The sequence below is a fragment of the Ischnura elegans genome, chromosome 1 (genome assembly GCF_921293095.1).
Source record: "Ischnura elegans chromosome 1, ioIscEleg1.1, whole genome shotgun sequence".
NCBI lineage: Eukaryota > Metazoa > Arthropoda > Insecta > Odonata > Coenagrionidae > Ischnura > Ischnura elegans.
This window is the reverse complement of record NC_060246.1, coordinates 89207417-89226332: the sequence shown is the minus strand read 5'-3', so window position 1 is coordinate 89226332 and position 18916 is coordinate 89207417. Positions and strand designations below refer to the sequence as shown.

The window sequence follows — 18916 nt, the reverse complement described above, 5'->3', positions numbered from 1 at the left end:
ATCGATTTCTATTATATATTCAGGAAATTGCACTAAAAAAATCGGAATCTCTATCTATTTCCTATTAAGGTGTTAATGCTTTTAGCTTTAGAAAATATTTTTGCTATAAAGATTAGGAATTATTCTAGTGGACTGATTATATTATACCTTGTTTGGAAATCAATCATATATGAACCGCGTTGAAAAGGGTTCACAGGCATGCCATCTTGCCATATTTTGATCGATAAGAGGTAACGAAAGTTCATTCATTTCGCACTAAAAAAATGCTTTAGCTTACGTGCATGAATATGTTCAAGTGCACTATTACATTAAAAATATAATCATTGGCTTGTCCACCCTATCTGTTCCATAACTTAGCCTTTTCACACTAATTTATGTATATATACTATCAAATTAAAGTTTTGATCGCAAAATTTATGTGAATTGATGATTACGTCTACTTTCAGTTCAGTTATTGTTCTTAACCGTTTGATCACTGGTGGATTTAGGGGGGAGCACGGGGACAAGTGATCCCCTTCCCCAACACGGTTAAAAATAGACAATATTTTTTAATACGGTTGCGATTACGTTTGTATTGTTTTGTGTATTGTTGAGCCTCAATCATTTAATGCCATATGAATGACTTTCACATTAAAATAAAGAGAATAATTTCGTGCATCAATTGTTTAACGTTGTTTTTAATCTCAAATATGAGAAGACCGTTGGCTGTCTGGTCCTTGTTGCCACCCCCCCACACATCGGCCTTGCGTTTATTGCATGCCAAACACATGATACATTCTCAGAAAATAATCTAAAAGTGTCCATTACCTCTCGGAATTCAATTTATAAATGCAAGATGGCTATTCTGCTTTTGTGTCCTCTCTGTCCTTCCGTTCCTTTCCCTTGCTGCATCTACGCATTTTACTTCTCTTAATTCGCTCATTCACGGATCACATACTTCCATACCTCCTAGTATTTTATGGCGACGGATTATTCGTGTGAAACTTACCACTCATTATTACCTATTACAGAGTTAACGATTTTAAATATCCAGAGACTACAGGTAAAACAGTAAAATTAAGTAGAAATGAAAGTAAGGACTTTAGTTACAAACAAGGTATACCATGATCTGAAGGTATTTGAAACTCCCGAAATGTGTGGCAATAACTTAAAATAAGACCTAACAAGTCACTAATTCTCCCTGCATTTCGTTATGGTTTGCCATAATCGGATTAAGAACGAAAGATATTTATTAAATTAGCAAATTATATGGCCCCAGAGGGAGGATTATCAAGAGGAAGACCGAAGAAAAGGTGGATGGACAACAAAATGGAGGTTCTGTAACGAATAAAATCCTGGGCGGTGATTCTCGTTCTCCTTTCACCCGAGTCTTCGCTTCACTATGGCAACTCGAAGCGAAGCGAAAATTTTCTCCGCGATTATTCTCGTCCTTTTCGCCCCGCTTAACGCTTCAGTTTGGGTAACTTCGTTCTCTTGGCGAAATACTGCGTCGTATGCCATGACGATACCCATAATTCAATGGGCACGAGCACGGTCTTAGAATATGAGAAGGTCTGGACACTCTCCGTTCAGGCATGGTCATTTAATGAAGCCGTTTCCCGTTGAGGCCGGTAGGGGCGCCACCTATCCTGAAGGGCAAGTTTCCTACGTATCTGTATACGATACTTCAGTAATTATGAACTAATTTATGGCAAAAATGAATATAAACACATCGACAGTGGTTATAAGTTAACAATTTCATATGCACTTAACATCTTATAGCGAAAAATACCTATAAATTGTTCTCATACGTGAGTATTAATCAAATGGAAGGCGTTGGATTTCAGCTTCGTCTGCTTCCATACCTTTGTAAAATCAGTTACAGCCATAACGAAAGATTGTCAGCAGTTAAAACCTTTTGTAGTGAGGAAAGGTATATTTAAGGAAATAATTATTTATAGCTATCTTGTGGTAAACGTTAATATAAGTTGTCATAGAAGCTACGTACGCACCATTGCCTCTGAGCCCATCGGCATGTTTCCACGGCCTTATAAGAATATAGATGTTATTCCTTGCTTTCAAACACTATTAACAAATATAATATCAGAAACGCAAACGGCTTCTTACCAAGGCCGAAGTGAAATACTTCTTATGAAGTGACGTGTGTTAATGTTTTTAATCTCCTGAGTCTCGATCAAGTGATAATAATAATGGCAGGGCACAGCAAACCTAAAAAATGATTCTATCCTAGGGACGTTTTGCGGGTATAGAATAGGCATATTTAATCCTTGAACGGGGTGAATAATTTCCGGAAGTACCATTATTACCGTTAAAGGCTATTTTATAACGATGCTTGCCTACTCACCAAAGGAATAATTTGAGATTTAAAGAAGTAAAATACCATATGAAAGATAAGAACGAAAGAGATTTTGCAAATAATTTCCGAATAAACTTCCACGAAAACAGTGCAATGGATATAATCCGAGGGATTCGCGGATGTCTGATCACTTTCAGGTGCTGGAAAATCTGAAATATTATCCCTCGCCCAAAAATAAGATGAGTAGTACGACAGCAGGGGTGCCGACTTACAAAAAATATTGGGGGGGGCCCAAACCGAGGACCTTGCCCCGGTAAATTTTATAAGTTGTGAAATTTAAGTTTTTTAAGCATTTTAGAAGAGCCATATGATCAACATTAGAACCCTGATCACTCGAATCTCGATATCTGGATACTCCGGGGAAAATTGACTAGCCTGACACATTTTTTCCTCACGTCTGTTACGAATTTTTGGGGGGGCTCGGGCCCCCTCAGGCCCCATGGAGTTGGCGCCACTGTACGACAGAAACCACAGGCTAATACTGCTAATACGCGGTAAATGTACTTTTCATGAGAGTTGCACGCACCATCGATAACAGCTGCATTAAAAGAAATCATCGAAAGAGGTATTAAGAATGAAAACGATTCACATTTTTCCAACTTATATAATGTACACACACATCAAATCTACATTTCCAGAATGATTACACAATGCTATTGAAACTGAGATTATTTATACAATCAATGCAAGGTAATGTCATGAAAAATTAATTTTAAGTACTCACAATTTAACATTTCTATTAATTCTTTCTATTACTAATTTCTATTTCTAATTACCAATCATTCTAAGAGATTCAATTTAGTAGGAGAGAATGATGAATAATTGATGAAAGCCGTCGCACATCTTGCATTTTCTCAGTGTTACTTCATTCCTCCACTGTGAATGACATTGACCACTGGAACAGCAGAACCTGTAATTTAAAATATGTATAAATTTTGGAGCTTTAGCACACCAAAAAAAGGAATCGTACAGCTATTTCATCGCTTCTCAGGGTCCTTGGGGACTCTAAAAAGCGAAATCCCCGAAGTCTTGTGGCCATAACCAGTGGTGCAACGCGGTACCACACACGTCCACGGCATTTTCCTTTTTTCAGTAAATCCGCGATATATATCCACGAAATATTAATGTAGAACAATAAGGAAATAATGCAGAAGACTAACATTCGAAAATAAATGAAAAGTAAATCTTAATCAATTACAAAAATGACTATTTCCACTCACCTGTAGTATGCGCTCAACAATACGGAAATTAACTTACCCGCTAATTCTTGCCCTCCAGAATACGTGGCGCCGCCCCGGCAAACGTGCGGCAGGTTGAGGAAACGACTTCAATAAAAGACCATGGGTTCCCAATGGAGTGGGATAGGAAGTGTCATGGGGCTGGGCACGAGATAATAGCAGCGATAAACACACTGCCTCCGCAGTCCGAAACAATTGAAGAGCGCGAAGCACGTTGGTAAGTTCAAATCATATTTCTAAAATATATTATGCATTAGATGATCTTTCATTCTATTCGGCTTTTCACCGCGTTTATTGTTTTTAATGACAACGGTTTCGCTGGCGTTACAGTGAGCGTCTTCAGGTCGAAGGTGTGTGAAAAATTGGAAATTTTTTTTTCCATGGAAGAGGATTCTCCGACCACCAACAATGAGAGATGGACAACCGGCCAATGAGAGAGCAGCAGCGGATCAGCAGCCGCCACCGCCCATATAAGGCGGAAAATTTTATGCCTATAAAAGGCGGAAAAATTTTCCAATTTTTCACACACCTTCGACCTGAAGACGCTGACTGTAACGCCAGCGAAACCGTTGTCATAAAAAACAACAAACGCGGTGAAAACCCGAATAGAATGGAAATATATTCTAATCAACGCCGCGAAAATCTTCGAACCTATATTATGCATTGTTTTATTTTTTGCGTGATACTATCAAATTGCTACATTAAGTATTGTTGTACAGTATTGCTTATTCGTTATTCGTTTTCCTTAGTTGAACATACAACCGATCTCTTTGTTTTTCATCTTTTTCTTGGATGTAAACAACGAGTCCAAAAGTCACTTCGTTGAAACTTATGGGTAATTATTTTCAATTTTAGCCTAACCTAAATGGCATTAAATAAGAGAGACATCTGTTTCTTATGGTTTACTTACGGAAGAAAATGATAAGCCTTTTTTCGTACGCTAAGGTACTTATGTAAGGCAAGGATAAGATTTTGGAGAAGAATAGTGTGGCATTTTTTAGTGTTCCCCCCCCAAAAATTTCTGGTACCCCTCCCCCCCCCAGAAATTCCTCGAACTTCCTCGAACTTCCTCCGAACTTATCCGCAGAACTTAGCGCGAAAAGTTCCAAAAGGCCTGTAGCAAAATCCTGTCTCTGAAAATCCTGCCTCTGGAAACTCAGCCTCTGGAATCAGCCTCTGAAACAGCCCCGAAACAACCCCGAACCAAACTACCTGCAATGCAAGACTTATATAGGACTACTGCGGAGAAATACTTACTCCTTGGCAAGCAAGGGGAAATCGGTACTAAGGCTTTAGTATTGCACTTGGAGTGAGAAGTTTTACCATTGTCCTATCACAACTCTCTCTCCCTCCAACACCTCACCCCAGTATCTCCTTCCCCTCCATGTGTTCCAATGAATATCCCTCTGATTCAACTGATGTCTCCAACCCAGAAGTTGAGGGAAAAATTCTGGCTGGTATGCTGTTGTCTCAAAACCAGGGAATGGTGTTTTGCGGAGCGGCCGTTTCTGCAGGGGCAGTGACGCATCAGTGGCGCAGTAGTTGAATTCGCCTGGCTACCCCTCCACTCCCTGGAAGAATCCCTCCCCTCACATCCTGCCTAATCCTGCATAGGCAAGCTCTCTTGTGCTCGTGGAGTCGTCGTTGACACATGTCTAGTGAGACATGCCAAATTTAGTGCAATTATTCTGCTGGTTTTTAGCTGGTAATGTTTCCTTTGGAATCATGAATTACTATCATTGTTTTCTGTAATACTTCTGATTTTTTGAATACTCTACTTTGAATAGATATCGAACGGTAATAACTCGTAAATTATTTTTGGCTACCTTTTTCTTGTGAGCTGTTTTTCTTGTTTGTGGAGTCTTTCCCTGATCCAGCTTGAGACCGACGGTTGGAGTATTTCCCTTGTCTGGGCCTACGTGATAAATCAACCAGATTTTACGACGTAACGTCACAATAGTCAAAGAATACAAATATTCCTTTATAAACATAATTTGTTGATATTGGATGAACACCAAAGTCGGCATAACTGCGTACTACACATTCTATGCTGCATAGAGCTCTGTTGGAAATAAATGTAAAGCCTAATAGTGACAGTAAGTGAGTATTTATAAGAGCTGAACAACTGATGATAAATTTTCCTGGGCATAGAAAATATTTTGACAACTTCAAGTGACTTGCTTCTGAAGATGAAAACCATAGTATGCAAACCTTTTTCTTGTGGTGGAGAAAAAAAAGTTACTACGACATGAATCGACCTTATAATTGATTAAATGATTATAATTGAGATTGGGAGAAAGCCACGCTTTCCACTACACCACTACTCCATTTATTAGAGAGGGTACGCTATTATATGAGAATAATCCGGTCAGTCTCTTTCTTATTATTTCCGATGAAGCGCTCACGAGCATAAGAGCCGAAACAACAGTATTCTCAGGCAATCCAAACATTTATATGATCAGAGTAACAGCACTCCTACGATAAAACAATACGCTTGCCAGACAAAAGCTTCGCGGCTCATTCAAATGCAAACCCACTTTTAATCCCATCTATTGAATTACGTAGAACGACAAGACGAGTAAAACAACACACAGGTTGCATTCAAAGCATTTGCATAACAGTTAAACTATTTGGGATCAAAAATATAACATAATGATGGTATATAGCTGTAATCAAATCAAGAGTTGTTCTATCATCAATTCTTTAGCCTAGTCGCTAGAGCGGATTCACCGTCGCCGCTAGCGAAACTCGCTCATGGCGAATTTTTACATTTGCTATATGCTCGCCGGAAAGAACGAGATTAACTTTTTCGTCTCCAGAGGGATGAAGCAAAGTTTTTCTGGCGAAATAGCTAGCGAATGAAAACGAGAATACAAATTCATTCGCCGTTGGCATATTTGTGACAAATCGCGTTGGCTTTATCCAGAAAAAACCAGAATCATACCCCTGGTCATGTAAAGTAAATGAAATATTACAAACCACGTCAGGTGTGCTACAATGGAATTTAAGCGCGAATGCGGGTGACATTGCGAGTTTAGCCAAATACGAGCATTTTCTGAAAGGTCAACAGGTGGTAAATGACCACCCAACTACCTGATGCTACCGTTTTCGCCGAAATAAAGGCCACACTGTAATACGGTAGGCCGTAAAATATGCAAAGATTATCATCCACCAGAATTAGCGCGGAAAAGCAGCTACTTCAAACCAAGATTGAAGAGAAAAAATATAAAAACTGGCCGTGTATACTTAACATTTCGGTTAATATTTCGAAAAATCTTTCTACTCACGACTTTAAATATTGAGGAAAAAATTAATCATTTGTGAAGCACACACAACTGTCCATGACGCAGGTTTTAATTAATACTCACGGTTTAATAAGTAAGTTCGCATATATAAGGTTAAATGATCTACATGAGGTACCATTTTAATATATGCGACATTTTCCCAGCATAAATCTTAAACTCCGCAAACCTCGCACACTTACTTCTGAGTAACTAGTCCCCAGTTCTCCATGGCTCCTCTGAAACCTGGCAGTGCAACAATATCCATCTTCGGTAGAGAATATGCGATCCCAGTAATATTCTTCATGACCTCTAAAAGTGTTGGGCCAATTCTCAAGCTATATGCGACATCATTAATATACTCTCTTCTGGTCCAAACCCGGAACTCATGGCCTTCTGCCTTCATATACGTGAAGTTGGAGACGACAAAAGCCACTAAATAAGTGGGCATTTTTGGCGTCTCCTCAAAGTGATCCCAAATATAATTATCAGGAAGCTTTGGGCTTAAATGATAAAATACAACAGAGAATTAAAATTCTTTCAAATATCATATCCTTTGTCATTGTTGCTTCTTGATATTTTTTTCGTAAAATAATGGAATTACGCTAGGTCAACGATAAAATAACCTTTGTCCCAAAATAACCTTAATAATTCCAGCCATGGAAAAAGAAAAAAACTGGATGTGATAAAACTTACCTCTTTTCAATGACTACAAGAATTTACCACTAAGAAATAGAAAGAACATTGATGCTTGGAAACAAAAAAAGGCAGAGAATAAAATTTCTAAAAGCAAGAAATGGGTCATACAAAAATGCTATCAGCAGCGGAATTAAAAATTCATATAAAACCATGTGCCTATATGAGCTTTACCTTGAATGCATTAAAGACCAAATATTTTACAGAAAAGTCTATTACAAATTTTAATTAGTAAATTCGATTTTAAATGTGATATATGTTAAACCATATGTGGAATTAAGAATAGTGGTTTTAACTGGAAACTTTATATTATACTTCTTAAGTCTAATTTCCGTTAAAAAGATTCACTTACATAATTTATTTTTATTACTCACTCAGCAACTGGTAACCGTTTCAGATTCATGTTGCTCAATGTATTCATATTGCGTGGCCTTGCAACGCTTATGGAGAAATTGGCTCTAAGGTGTGGTTCATCAAAACAAGGAAATGCCGTTCTGGCAAATGCTCCCTGAAACTGAGTTGCAGCCAGCCATCTGCGACAAGAAATGTGATATTAAAGTAAGTGAGTAGGTTTATTGGTAAAATAACGGGTAATTAGGATTAATTAGACTCGCCTTTAAAACCATGTGACAGTAAACATTAATATTGAAGCACTGCAGGTGATCTCCAGTTACAGCAAATATAAAAAAATACGGTACACTGAATCGAAGTTAGTCTCTTTTCCCGTACAATTGGAATTAAATAAAAAAAACACCTCATACTATAAAGAAATTAATGATATATATACGTCATATCATATCTTTACGCGCTAGTCAAATGAAGACCCTCTCTTGATTCTACAAATTATTTATATTAGATGATGTAATTATCTAGTAGGTATTAAGTACTAATTTATAATGGTGAAATAGCATAGATATTTTTTTCATGTATGGATAATTTTTTAATTTTGCATTTACTTACTGCCGTCTCCCCATACTGTCTTCGTAGGAGCTTTTGAAAAACCCAACGTTGCTGTCATCGAGTTCGCCTTCGAATTTCAAACGAAGAAGGTACATTTTGTTCTCTACAAGAGTCATTTGTGATTCCACCACCAAAAAGTCCCTGTCTCGCTCCAGGCGGAAGTTCTGAACGGGGATCTCAACATTTGGTGGGTCGAATTCAAAAATCCGAATATCAGATACGTTCAACGCCCAAGAGTGCAACGTTATGTTCCTCGTGGCAGAGTTGATCAGCAGCTTGATCGTGACGTCTCCTTTGAACGTTTGGTTGTCTTCATCGAGGAAAGGAATCATTCGCAGCTCATAAGTCAACGGAGTGACCCCTTTCGGGAGTCTGTAGTAATCTGGACCCCTGTCTTCACCTGATCCGCTGGTTCCCTCTAATGCCGTTCGAGGGTCCTCAAACATCTTATCCGCTAAACTCAGCCCTAATGCCCCCCATGCTATGTACACTGCCACAGCCAGGAAGATCTTATCCATATTCAGAACTCGTAATTGCTTTTACCTGCAAAAAAATATTATTTGTTTTGAGATAAAGCTGAGTGGGCACAGCAGTTCAACATTTGCATACCACATTAGAGAGATATTGTCACAGCTGTCAGGTAACGAGGAAGTGAATTGCATTAACAACTTTAGAAATTAGTGGTTTGATGAATTGGAAGGAGATTATAAAAAGGGCCATTATGTAAATGCTAAGCAAAAGCTATTGCAGAGTCTGTTCCGGAACATAGCAATTAGAAGTTGAAAATGAAGAGGTTACTCGTAGACCGCATTATTCAATCACTAGCATAAACCACTACCACAATGGGCATCACTCTTTGATCACGTAGATAATTTTCCCAATGAGTTTAAATGGCCGATTGATTTCAGTCCACACAGCCATGTGGCCTCAAGATAAAAAAATATTCTTTCGTGAGAAGGCCTTGCTTTCAAACGCACAAATATGTGCGAAAGTTGACAAGAATAAAGAAAGAATTCATTGATTGATCTATCTATATTTTGGAGATCATTGCGTCTGTAAAATATTTATAATGATTATATGCATGTCTCCTCACCCCTAGGCTACATTCTTATCGCGTTGGAAGGGCTTGCGAGTTCCTATGACTACTTTAGTTACTCTGGCGGGATGAATCCTAAATTATTCCCGGTAGGGCCACCCATGCCAAATAGGTCGAAGGATAGGAGTCAGACGAAAAGTAGTCCACGTGAAGGTGTCACATAAAAAACACTGCTAAAATGGAAGTGGGAAACCCTATCAGCTGTATCGTCTCTGTAAACATGGAGTACAACCAAATGAGCCTCGGATTCTCATCGAACAGGACCCGTTCACAAAGGGCGGGTGTCGTTCACGGCAAACAGGTGGCAAGCTCCTCGGGGTCGTCAACGTGCGAAATACAAGCGAGACTTATCGCCATCATCAGCAGCAATAAAGAAAGAAGAAAAGAAGACCATGCAGTAGGAGAAGAAAAAGTCAGTTACAAATGTAGGGACGTGGAATGTGAGGACAATGATGAGGGCGGGGAAGTTAGAAAATATCAAAAGGGAAATGAATGAAGGTAGGATAGATAAGATAATATTATATTATACATGGGAGGTCAATTCCTAATTTTTCCCTTGTTTTGTTGGAGCAAATTTTAAAATATAATAATAATAATAATATAATAATAAATTCGTTTATTTCGTGGGCCTGTGGCCCATGAGAAAACCATTGCAAAATATAGGTATAGTTGGCAACTTCTATATCTATCATCAACGCAGTCTTTCAAAATTCGGCAATAATTTTCAGTTGGAATATTTGCCACGTAAGTATACGAAGTGAGGTGGAAGGATTGTGCGGACTATTGGAGAGATGGGTATATGGTTATGCATAGTGGTGAGGAGGAAAGTCAGGGAGGGGTAGCTTTAGTACTAAACGGGAAGATGGGTAAGCGTCTGGTAGGTATAGACCAGGTAAGCGAATTGAGGCGAGACCCACCAACCTCGTGGTGGTTCCAGTTTACATGCCCACTAGTAATCACAGGGAGGAAGAAGTAAAAGAGATGTACGAACAGCTCGAGGAAATAATTAGAGACACCCCGGGTAAGAAAAATCTGGTAGTGGTGGAGGACTGGAACGCCTCAGTCGGGGAAGGGAGGGATGGGCACGAAATAGGAGATTTTGGACTAGGAATTCGGAACGACAGGGGAGAGAAAGCAGCACAATCCTGCAGGAGAAAGAAATTAATCACAAACACGAAGTTCGATCATCATTAAAGGTGAAAGTACACATGGAAAATTCCAGGGGATTTGGTGAAATATCAGATAGACTACATTATGGTAAGACGTAAGTTTAGGAATAACGTGAAAAACTCGCGCAGCTCCCTGCAGCGGATGCGGATTCAGACCACAACCTAGTGGTTATGAAATGCAACGTAAGATTCAAAAGACTTATGAAAATAAGGATGGTGAGGAAACGGAGTGTTGGAGCGCTGAAGGGGACTATGGAGAGAGAATATCAGGATCTGGTGGACAATAGTATACAGGAGATTGGAATTGCACAGACTGTAGAGGAAGGATAGGATAATATTAAAACGGAATGATCAAAGGGTCAGAGAAGTCAATTGGCTATGTTGACAGGAGAAGGATAAAGAAGCCAACGAAGATCAGTTTTGTTTTAGAAAAGGGAACTCAACTCGTGACGCAATAGCAATAATGAGGACCTGAATAATGAGTATGACTTGGACGCGTATGCCTGCTTATGTGGATTTTGAAAAAGCATTGAATAGAGTGAACTGGGTAAAGTTAATGGATATTCTCAAGGGAATAGGAGTAGATTGGAGTGATAACCGACTGATTCGTAATCTGTACATTGCCAAGACTACGCAAGTGAGGATAGCGGACGGAACACATGAGTGGGCACGCATTGGCAGAGGAGTGAGACAATGTTGGCATTTATTGCCTCTGCTTTTTAACGTATACGCTGAGGAGATTGTCAGAGAAGCGTGGGATGATTTGAATGATGGAATGAAAGGGGGAGGAATGATATTTAAATCATTAAGGTTCGCGGATGGTCAGGCGTTGATTAGCCAGTCAGCGACGGGACTACAGGCTCTAGTGGATGAGTTAGACGACCTGTGCGAGAAGTATGGGATGAGGATTAATCACAAGAAGACCAAGGTAATTCAATTTTGTAAAACATCGTGAGAGAGAAATGTGATACTCAAGATAAAAGTTGGTGGGAAGAAGCTTGGGCAGGTTGAGCAATTTAACTATTTAGGCAGAATTTGAGGGAAACGAATACAGTAGTAAGGACATCATGAAGCGAAGTGCACTAACGAAGGAGGCGTTCATGAACAGGAAGGAGATTCTGAGAGGGTCATTATGTAAGAGTTTAAAGAAGAGGTTGGTGAATAGTTTGATCTGCAGTCTCGCTCTCCATGGTGCGGAAACGTGAGGATATTGGGAGACATTTCAGATGTGGGTATTGAGAATAACGGAGAAGGTGAAATGGACAGAGAGGAGGAAAAAAGACGTAATGCTGGACATGGTGGTTAAGGAGAGGCAACTTTTAAATGAGATACGGAGGAGACAGAAGATTTGGAAGATGCGAGTACTTAGCGGGGAGGGGATGTTAAAAACAGTATTAAAGGGTATAATATTAGGTAAACGAAGGAGAGGAAGGATAAGAATAGGGTTTTTAGATTTATAACAAGGGGGCCGTCCTTACTGTGAATTGAAGAGGGAAGTTATTGAAGGAAGGGGAGGCTTCCAGAATGCTTCTGAAGTTCTCAATGGAAACCTATCTTAATCCGTAGAATACTGTAAAAATAAAAATAAAATATTTGGATAGAGTGGAGAAATTACTTTATACGGTTTCTTCGAAGAGGAAAGGGTAGACAAATACTGACGTACATTGGTTGAACCCTTACCTATGAAGTTATGAATACTTCTCCTAGAGTAACTCTTACAGTAACCTTTCACCTGCCTCTCCAAAAATAAAATCTGACACTAAAGGGTAATGTTAAATTATTTTAGAGGAAAACTGGTGCTCTTCCCGTTCCAGGGACTCGGGAAAGTAACCCAACACGGAGAATGAATGTGATACGTTTTTCGAAGGGAAAATTTAGCTCTATTCAATTCATTTTAGCCTCTGCGAACGTAAACCATTACAGAAAGTAATCTGATAAGATTACATAGTGAAAATGTAACTAAATACAGAAAGGTAATCTGAAAAGATCATCAAGTGAAAATTTATGCGGAGTGGGAAGGAGGAACAACCACGATTTTAAGCGCTGACATTACCTTTAACTTAACATGCAAGGGTTGATAAACTTCAATACTGAAATTTAATTTATACTTACGCGTATACCTAGTATTGGTTTAAGGTCTGAAGAAAGGACAGCTGGTCCTCTGTAAAGGCTGTTTTACACTGCCACGTACTTCGTTCGTGAATTCGTGCAGTTCCGAGCCATATTGAGAAAGAAATAAAGTTCTTACCTGCGCAGTTACATGTCCCGTGTAACCGAAAAGGATGCTCAGTGGAATATTATGGAAATTCAATTTAAATAGAGCTGCTTCTTTTCTAACGAACCATTTCGACTTGAGAACCGCATAGGAAATGGTTCGTTTGCCCAGCGGCCCTTTTAAGAGCGACGCAAAGGTTACAGCGGAGCAAGAGACGGAGCCGCGCGGAGCGGATCTTTGACTTCCTTTGCACATTTCTTATGGGGAAACCAACGGAGTTGGATGAGGCCTTCGCCAAGGATAGCATATGTAACGGAGCGAAAATGTTTCGTTTTGACCCGGAAAGAAACGAAAATACGAATTTTAGATTTATTTTCGTTTCGCGCTAAATTAAAATCACCGAGGAGTCTAGTTTCGACCAGGGACGAAACTTTATTCCCGGGAGCGAAATTAAATTTATTTTAACTCCGCTGCTCATGGCTAAGGTTCCATACCAAAACTGGATTAGAGGGGGAAAGGCGAATAGTTTGGATCCATTTCATAACAGAATATGGAGAGGTTAGAGCAATGAGATTAAAAATCGAATGGCCAGTTTGCGTTCACCGTTCTCCTGTTTGTGGTCAAAATATGAGTGCCCCATGCATCTAATGGTGGCAGGCCGAACATCTACTTCATTTAACCATACTTCATACTCGGTGTGTGGGTCGAAGCTAAACTGTTCGAACGTGAAGCACGTTGTCCCTCCGATGCGAAACATAATCTGTTTTTCGTTTCGTCACAGATGTTCAGTTTAGTTTCGACCCGAAGTAGTTCTGACTCCAATTTCGTTTCGACCCTGTGTTTAGCTCCACAGGTTTATTTCTTTTTTGTTTTGTTTCTACATTTGGCTCCTGGGAACGAAAGTATTGAAATTTTACTGGTTTTGACTTAAGTTTAGTTTCGATTGCCATCCATATCTGATGTGAACCTTTGTAAATCTCGGAGCGGATCGTTGTAGACAAGGTACTACTTACATAACTTTCGTGGCAATTCTTCTCCGTGCTTATCGCGTGAGTATCGATAGAAAATACCTGTTAGTGAAAAATGTTTATGACTTAATAATTCGTTTTAGAGGGGATCTTTTTACGTTTTGGGCCCAAGTCGTAATAGTCCCAAAAAGCCCAAGTCGGACTTTGTTGTAGGAAGGTATGAGAGAGGTTCGTTGCGGGAGGCTATTTCGTGTCCTTTGTCCTTCGTAAGGGCCCGGGACCGGGAAAAAAATGGTTAGGTTTCATATAATTTCGCTGCAATGGGGGTTCGCTGTATGGAGTTTTTTTCTGTAGATGTATTGATCATCGAATGAATGAAAAACATGAAATAGGCATATGGTATGTTTAATTATAGTAGTTACCATCATCAACATATTTTTATTTTATTTTTTATTTTATTCTCAAACCACCGGATACAGCTCTTATTGGCCATTTTACACCGGGGTGTTCAACCAATGTAACAAGTAAACGTACACAAACGACCATGCCCTGGACCGGGGAAACCTACCCAGGTGGGACTCGAACCCGCGACCTCTTGTTTGGCAGGCGAGAACGTTACCCCGCCGCCACCGAGGCCGGCAAAATGCTAATACATCATTAAGTTCACACCTACTGGAAATAGTAAGGACTAAATTCATTCTGCAAATTATGAGACTTACGTGGCAAATATTACGACTGAAAATTATTGCCGAATTTGGAAAGATTGCGTTTATGATAGATATGCAATTTGTGAACAATTCCGGAATTTTAAAATTTTCTGCAGCAAAAAAAAGGGAAACATTAGGAATTAACTTCCATTGTATAACATAATATTAAATTATCTTTCCTCCCTTTATCCATTACCCTTTTGATATTTTCTAACTTCCCCGCCCTCATCATTGTCCTCACATTCCACGTCCCTACATTCATAGCCGACTTCTACCTCTCCAACTCCATGGCCTTCTTTTCTTCTTTCTTTGTTGCTGCTGCTGATGATGATAAGTCTCAGCAAGTCCCGTTCGATGAGAATCCGAGGCTCAGTTGGTTGTACTCCAAGTTTACAGGGAAGAGGTATTTGGTAGGGTTTTCCACTTCCATTTCAACAGTTTTTTTTAAGTGACGCCATCACGTGGACTACTTTTCGTCTGGCTCCTACCCTTCCATCTACCTGGCATGGGAGGCCCAACTGGGAATAATTTAGGATTCATCCCGCCAGTGTAGCTTTAGAAGTCATAGGCACTCGCAAGCCTTTCCACCGCGACAAGGTTGTAGCTCATAGGAAAGAATGTATTTTATAATACCTTAAAATTGAAACATTTCGTGATTGATAAGTTTGCGTGTCGAAAATGCTTCAAGAAAGTCTGAGAAATTGAAAAGCTAAAAATAATTTGGAAATAAAAAAAATTCGTTGATGACGGAGACTTAATTAAGTGAATAACTCTTGAAGCTATATATTTCGAAGAGTATGCGAGGATAGATAATAATGTCATTGTATATGCTCCAATATCAAAACATATATATATATATATACAATAGAACCCCTGCTTAAAAAGAAAATACTCTCTCCCTCCGAACAGTACACCCCACGCACCAAAAAAGAACAAACCAGGAAACTGAATCTCACCACCACATTCTTCCCGGGCACTCAAAAAATTAAAAAAATATTAAAAGATCTGTACCCTATCATCAGCAAAAACAAAATCACGGCTGCTCTTCTTCCATCCTGCCCCTCCATTGCCTACAGAAGAGCACCTAACTTAGGTAATATTTTAAAATCCACCCGCCCCCTCCTACGGCACGCTCTGCCCCCACCTTCCTCCCTGACTCCATGCAACCGCTCCCGGTGCAAGTGCTGCCCCCTGTTACGCCCCACCACTTCACCTGTCATCAATAGATCCTCCTCCACACCGTCTTGCACTTCCTTCAACGTTGTATACAGGCTATTTTGTAATTTTTGCCCCGCGTACTACATAGGAGAATGTACCACACCCATATCCATCCGTATGAATAACCACAGGCACTCCTGCAAAACTCCCCCCATTCATGAACCCATCCCCATTCACACATCCTCACACAACAGTACCTTCGACCAATGTTTTTCCCTAACCTTCATTGAAGTTTTGCCAGAGAAGGCAACTATCATCGAGGTGAGGACGAGGGAAATGGCCCACATCTGGGTTGAAAAGGCGTTTGAAACGCCCGGGCTAAACATCGCCCATTAAAAGCCAAAACAAACCCTACCCTCCCTTTCCCCCCTCACCCCTTCCCCTTCTTCCACCCCTACTACCTCACCAAGGAGGGCGACTGGAGGAACTTACCCTGCCTGCAGCAGTTCACCTTCAGCACTGAAGATAGCGGATCAATCCGCTGAAACGTCTGAACGTTTTTTCTGTGAGTGTCCCTTTTTTTACGTGTGTCTATGTTTTTAGTAGTACAATTTTTGTTCGTTCGCCTCGATCGGCCACATACTTATAAAATATATGTATATAGGCAAAACGTTCTGCTAGTATCGTGAAAGACGTGAAAAGGAGTCCGATCAGATTATTTTTAGCGCGTTCAGACGCGTTTTAATTCTATTAGTTGTTTACTTAAGATATATTCAACTCGTGGGCTTTACCCACTTATTCATTCAGTAAAATAGTTTTAAACGGCTAACGTTTCAAAATGATGGGCATATGTATAGGACTGAAAAATCGAAAATCTGGTTAAAATTTTCTTCCAACCGAGGAGTAAATTACCTGATTAACGGCGGCAAGGTGTGAATTCAAATATTACCTGGCGTTCTCTAGGGTTATACTGCGTTTTGGAAAAGAATAACGGATGTGCCATAAGAATACCGATCGTGTCCAGCAGTGAAGGCATTATGGATGCATTATCATCTGAGATAACAATTGTTACATCAACGCATTACCGACTGCCACGCTAATATTCATACTCATTAATTCGCCTCACTTAACTTTCATAGTCATTCATAGATATATCAAGTATACACCAAGCATAGGTATTTACTGGTACCTATTTCAATGGCATTCCAACATTTGGTTATATTTCGGAAGTTTAAAAGGCAATATGTACTCTTTCAAGCAACATTTTAAGCTTGAAACTGGAAATTGAAATAGACTTCAATTATTTCATCTCAAGAATAATATCGATTACGTACTCAGGAAAATTATGAAGCGCTTTAAAAATGCGTGATCCACAAGCATTAATTTTGGCGTTGATTAAATTTCAGACCATAACTAAACTATACGATGAGGCGTAGAGAATATTGGACAAGTAACACAATAATTTCAATCAAAAACTGGCAGAATGAAAATCATGCTGTGTTAGCCAAGGTATTTTATGATAATAATAAAAAAAATGTATAATTACTACAGGAAAGGTTTTTATGGGGTATGAAGAAACATTGAGAAATTAACTCAACTTTCATCGCTAAGTAGGCGGAAAACTTACAGAGTACCAGACGGTCGACGCTCAGGTCCACCAATGCGTTGCTGCCAGATACTTCTCCTTACAAGGCTTCCTTCCACGCTAATGCAACCATCTGTCTTGGTGGCATACACAGAGATTCATCACTTGGGTTGATTTTGCAAGGTGAGGGTAGAGATCAACCCAGACTAAGCCACAAATATTAAGTGCAAATAATCACAAAAATCCTGATTGTAAAACCGTAAAAAAACAAAAATTTGGGAGGGTTCGAACCCTTGTGCTACTCATTCACTTGGTCATTCAATCCGGAGATAGATCTGTAAATTTGAGGTTAGAGCTCACCCCGCACCAAGCCACGGGCGACTTTATATCACACGTTAGGGAAATGGGAGCCATCCGGTTTCAATATGCATCTTCCAACATTTCTGAGTGGGACCCTGCGAAGGCTTCAACCTGGATATAAATTCGGGAAATTTGGGTCAGTAGGCTAGCGCTCTGCCCAATACACCACCACAACCGCGAACAGTGGGCAACTGAATCCAAGTTCCTGCCCTGCGTGAATAAGAGGTAAGAAATGCAACGGAGGAGGATGCGTGCATAAGACGGAATGCTCAACTTCGCGTCTTTGGCCAAAGCGGATAAATTTAACCACGAGTTGCACCATTCGACTCCTCGCGGAGCACAGAGCAGATATCCGACCCCCCCCCACCCCCCCTTCGCCTTCTCGGCGCCAGCTCGGTCAAGGTAGGATAGGCGCCGCTTTATAACTTGTTGCTCCTAATAGACGGAGAAACTCAAATACATTCCAGGAATATGACGAGGACAGCAATGAGAGAAAGCCATAAACATCCCGGTGATGATGGTATTCCTAACTCTTACCTGCCAAAATTCAATAATATCCTAGCCATACATTTTGAAAAATGTAATAGTGCATCAAAACACTGGACATTATTTATTTTTCTCAAACTAAAGATAATGGTTTTTAACATTGATCTTGAATATCCCAGAACATATAACCTTAATTTTTAAAAATAACTTATTTTATTGCTCGAATTAATTTCCATGCGTTCGGCAGATATCATTTAAAATTTTATCGTAACTAATTCTTACTGATAAAACAACAAAATTTCATGTTCTGCATCACAATATATTGACGATCACACGCAATAGTGATCTTATGAAATTATTAACATAGTTTACTAAAAAGGTCACTAAATATGCCAAATTCGAAAGTTATCGGAGACGGTTGGTTTGGATAGCATTCAGATTTTGCATTAAATTAAAATTGAATGACCGTGTACGTAAATGTACTAACATATTAATTTTTGTCGTAGATGAATGCATTTCTGAGTAAGATCGAAGATTGGTTGAAGTTGCCGATTCAACGCGGAAAACTATTTCCAGAAATTTGGAATGGATCGATAAATTTGGACCTGAAATCGAGTCGTGGCTGAGTAATAAGTACAGGG

The 18916-nt window shown here is 39.6% G+C and overlaps 1 protein-coding gene across 2 annotated transcripts in view; it reads right to left on the bottom strand.

Moving 5' to 3' along the window:
• Positions 1–18036, bottom strand: part of LOC124165552 (aminopeptidase N-like) — a 32347-nt gene extending 14311 nt beyond the window's left edge. Inside the window, exons 1-5 of one of the 2 annotated variants that reach the window (XM_046543009.1) lie at positions 17790–18036; positions 17472–17635; positions 8532–9074; positions 7946–8104; positions 7079–7378 (exon numbers count right to left, since the gene is read on the bottom strand). In XM_046543009.1, the coding sequence (XP_046398965.1) occupies positions 7079–7378; positions 7946–8104; positions 8532–9049 (977 nt within the window). In that variant the 5' untranslated portion in view covers positions 9050–9074; positions 17472–17635; positions 17790–18036. Of the gene's footprint in view, positions 1–7078; positions 7379–7945; positions 8105–8531; positions 9075–17471 lie in introns of both variants that reach the window. The other variant, XM_046543015.1, reaches the window with a different exon arrangement.
• Between the last annotated feature and the right edge of the window lie 880 nt (positions 18037–18916).